Raw genomic sequence first — 3,669 nt, forward strand, 5'->3', positions numbered from 1 at the left:
TTAAGAAAACCAGTATTGCGGACAATATGTGGGCTTCTATTGTAGCCAGTACTGGTTGTCTGAGCATTTGCAGTATATGTTCATGTTTTTAAACCAGAACTATTGAAGTCTGAGCTGATAACAAACCAGATGTATTTCCAGAGAAGCAATTTGGGATATGTATCCTTTCAACCAGGGTTCCTCCAGAAGTTTCTGGGTGTTCCTTGAGTAATAAACAGTTTGTGCCTCTCAGGTCAGTTTGGGTGACACCAATGGTCGTTTTAGATATCTGTAAGGGTGAAATTCACAATGGCCAGAAATGTAAGAGACATTCCTCCCACTGAGCACCTCACTAATATTCTGTGACCTGTGGATATAGTAATTATCACAGGGAATCCCTAAGACCTGAAAGTTGTTCCTGTAAGTTGCTCAATGGTAAAAAAGGTCAAGAATATCTGCTTCCAGCAGTTTATTTTGTGTTAATGTTTAAATAAATTATAATAAATGAGAAGCCGTGTACAGACTTTTTTCATCAGTAGGTCACAGTAGTCAGGAACAGAGATAGCTGCAGATAAAGCATTATTTCCATTGGCTCATGGTGAACCTAAAACTGACTTGCAGCCAACTGAGTAATGCACTATTTCTTCTGCCCAGTTGTGTTGTGAAATATAATTGTTATTTTAAGGATTTGTGTTCAAATCCCTTGCAGATTATGCAAAGTCCATGAAAGGTAACAGTAAAATATCTCTGGCCTGTGAGACAGAACAATGTATCCACCAGTACGCCCAGAACTCACATCTATTTAACCTGGTGGCATGTTGGTTCAGGCAGCACTGATTCCCTGTAAAACTAGGCAGCCAGGCTTATTTCCCCTTGGGGTATGTTTTTTAGTGTTTTCATGTTCTTTAAATATTTGGAGTTAATTCTTCCAGGTGCTCTAGTCCCCTCAAGGGCTTAACACATGTAAAGATAGAATAATTTTCTTACATAGGGAATACACCTGGTAAATGGATAATACAGTCCTGAGATAAGGAAGGCACACCCTCTTACCTTATCTAAGCTTTTGTGGTCAGACCAGGCAATGCTCAGATAAATAGTATATTTGTAGAAAAATGCTGTCATGCACAGTGGTGATGGGTGGGCTTGTTTTGCAGCCACAGGACATCTTGCAGTCATTGACCATAAGTCCCTCTGGTAACAAAAGTATTTTAGAGTCAGTTGTAAGGCCATCTGTGCAACCGCTAAAGCTTGGTCAAAATTATGTCATGTAGAACGCAATGATACCAAGCACACCAGGAAATCTACAGCAGAATGGCTGAAAAAGAAAAGAATAAAGGTGTTGCAATGGCGCAGTCTAAGTCCAAACCTCAAGCTAATCAATATGCTGTGGTCGGACCTTGAGAGAGACCTTAAAAGATTTGTGCATAAAGAATTGCCTGCAAACATGAATTGAAGCAATGTTTTAAAAAGAGTGATTATATTCTTCCAGAATTTTATGAGAGACTGATAAAGAGACTTTCTTACAGAAAGAGATTACTTTGTTATTTTCTGCTGATTCTAAAAGCTAATAAATCATGGAATGTACTTTTCTACATATGGCTTCACCATTTTTGTTAAATGATGACACCGTGGAATCTGCAGTGTGCCATTTTACACTTGAGTGTATCTGTGGGAGGAAGAGAAAAAGAGGAGGGAGGAAAAGCCAGGCTTTTGAAGGGCAACCAGAGTTAAATTTAAAAACACAAAATTTTATTGTTCCAACAACATAATTTAAAGATTAAGAGCTGTGTCTCTATAAATGAATCTCAGGCTAACATATAACTAGTTTCGCAAAAAAATAGCAATATAGTTTAGTGTCAGACTAGGTTAGCGATGGCGGTAAGGTGTCCCACCCGACGCGTTTCGCCCGTACTAGGCTTCCTCAGGGGTAAGGGGAGACTTAGTATTATTGCTGGGGCTTTTTACCGGATTAGGAGCCTTGTGATACCGAATTGCTACTTGTAAGTGATTTGATAGTGAGACCGATATCAATTTGGACGTACTGCTGGTGTTTCCAGATGTCCGAGTGGAGTGAACGGTGTGATAGAAGCTTGAAATGTTTATTCCAGGACCTTCATATGCACAATGGTTATGGCATCTAAGTCTTAGTAGAAGAAAGTGATTCAGCAGGGGAAGATAAAGTGTTATCTTCTCGTATGGATTATTTTAGTTGTGGTATGTGGGGTAGCTGTCCAAAAGGGGTGGAACTAACATTTTACACTTGAGGTTAGATTAAAAAAATGTAGAACCTTCCAAAGACCAGATGATTTTTAATATGTCTTGGTATATAAAACTTTGGGCTTTCTATTTCTCATGACTGTATGCAGAGGCCTTCTGTTTTAAGTTCTTTGGATGACCATAAGAGATAAATGTAGTGTAGCACTCTGTGCTATTCTGTGTGTGTCTGTATGTGTGGAATAATTTGGAATCCAGTTCACCGGTCGCTGCATAAACTCCTTACAATATGCAGTATTCTTCCCCTATTGATTGGCTCAGCAGAGAACAGGTCATACATTTTGAAAAGAGATCACTGCTTCCCCACAGAGATCAGTGGACTTATGATGCAAATACTGGAAGGTAGCCAGCTTTTCTACACATGGTGTGCCTTGTTAAGATACAAAATAAAATCTGAGATCTCTAGTGTAGCCTCATAGGGTTTTTTTTTAACCTTTCTTTTTCTTTCCTTACAGGTGGAAGAGTTATTGGAGAAATACATGAATTCCTATGACATAGTTTTAGTGAAAGACGAATCTTTGGATGTGGCCAACTCCATCCTACAGAAGATCCTGTGAACATCGCGGGGTCCTCAACCTTCAATACTGACCAGCTGTTCTCTGAGTAGAGGGAGATTTAGGTTTTAATTATTTTTGTTAATTTAAACATATTTAATAGAAATATTTTAGAATTGAAAAGCACCTTACTTTCAGCAACGTGCTGCTTTACCTCCACAATATTATTTTTTTACTCCACAACACCCATCGCCTTCAGCCAGGATGGGAAGCCTGTGTGTGGGCAAGCAAGGTTCTCCACAGATCTAGAATGGCATTCATTCTATCTGTGAAATTATTAGATGGTATGTTTTATTTTCATATTCAATTTTAGCTGTTGTATTTTGTACAAGCTTAGTCTCCAAAGGCCAAATATTGTGCATGTTCTGAAGTGCTGTTTGTACAGTTTTGTACACGTTAAAATGTTTCACTATAAAGGATGTCACTTATAAAAATGTCCTCGCTGACTTTTTTCTGGTTTATGTTAATGTTTGCTGGGTCTAAAAGAAAACTTCAGGCTGGGGCTTCTGAGGTGTGAATGTCATGTGTAAGCCCACATTTCATTTTATTCATTGACCTTAAACACTTTCCACAGCAGAACCTGTAGAAGGCTATAGGTCTCAGGTCTATCACAGATATTACACAGACATAGTGGTGGGAATAACAACTTGCTCCCCACCAGTAATAAAATCCTGCAGGCTATCCATTTCCACTTTATGTTTCCAATAGGTAGCCCATCTGTTGCTGTGTCTGCAATACTCACCTTTTTCCTGGTGCTGTTCCGCAAAAACCATTCCACAATGTTCTAGAGCTGGCCATCCTTTGGGTTGAATGATGCAATGCATATCCCAAAAATATCCCAATATAATAAAAAAAAAACAGC

General features: G+C 38.8%; 1 protein-coding gene across 3 annotated transcripts in view; it reads left to right on the forward strand.

The window, feature by feature from the left end:
* The window catches only part of NT5C3A (5'-nucleotidase, cytosolic IIIA), a 30,953-nt gene extending 27,708 nt beyond the window's left edge, over window positions 1-3,245 (forward strand). For all 3 annotated transcript variants that reach the window (XM_072412238.1, XM_072412240.1, XM_072412239.1), the window contains one exon: window positions 2,709-3,245. In XM_072412238.1, the coding sequence (XP_072268339.1) occupies window positions 2,709-2,810 (102 nt within the window). In that variant the 3' untranslated portion in view covers window positions 2,811-3,245. The remainder of the gene's footprint in view (window positions 1-2,708) is intronic.
* Window positions 3,246-3,669: the final 424 nt, after the last annotated feature.

This window comes from Pyxicephalus adspersus, chromosome 5, assembly GCF_032062135.1.
Source record: "Pyxicephalus adspersus chromosome 5, UCB_Pads_2.0, whole genome shotgun sequence".
Lineage (NCBI taxonomy): Eukaryota > Metazoa > Chordata > Amphibia > Anura > Pyxicephalidae > Pyxicephalus > Pyxicephalus adspersus.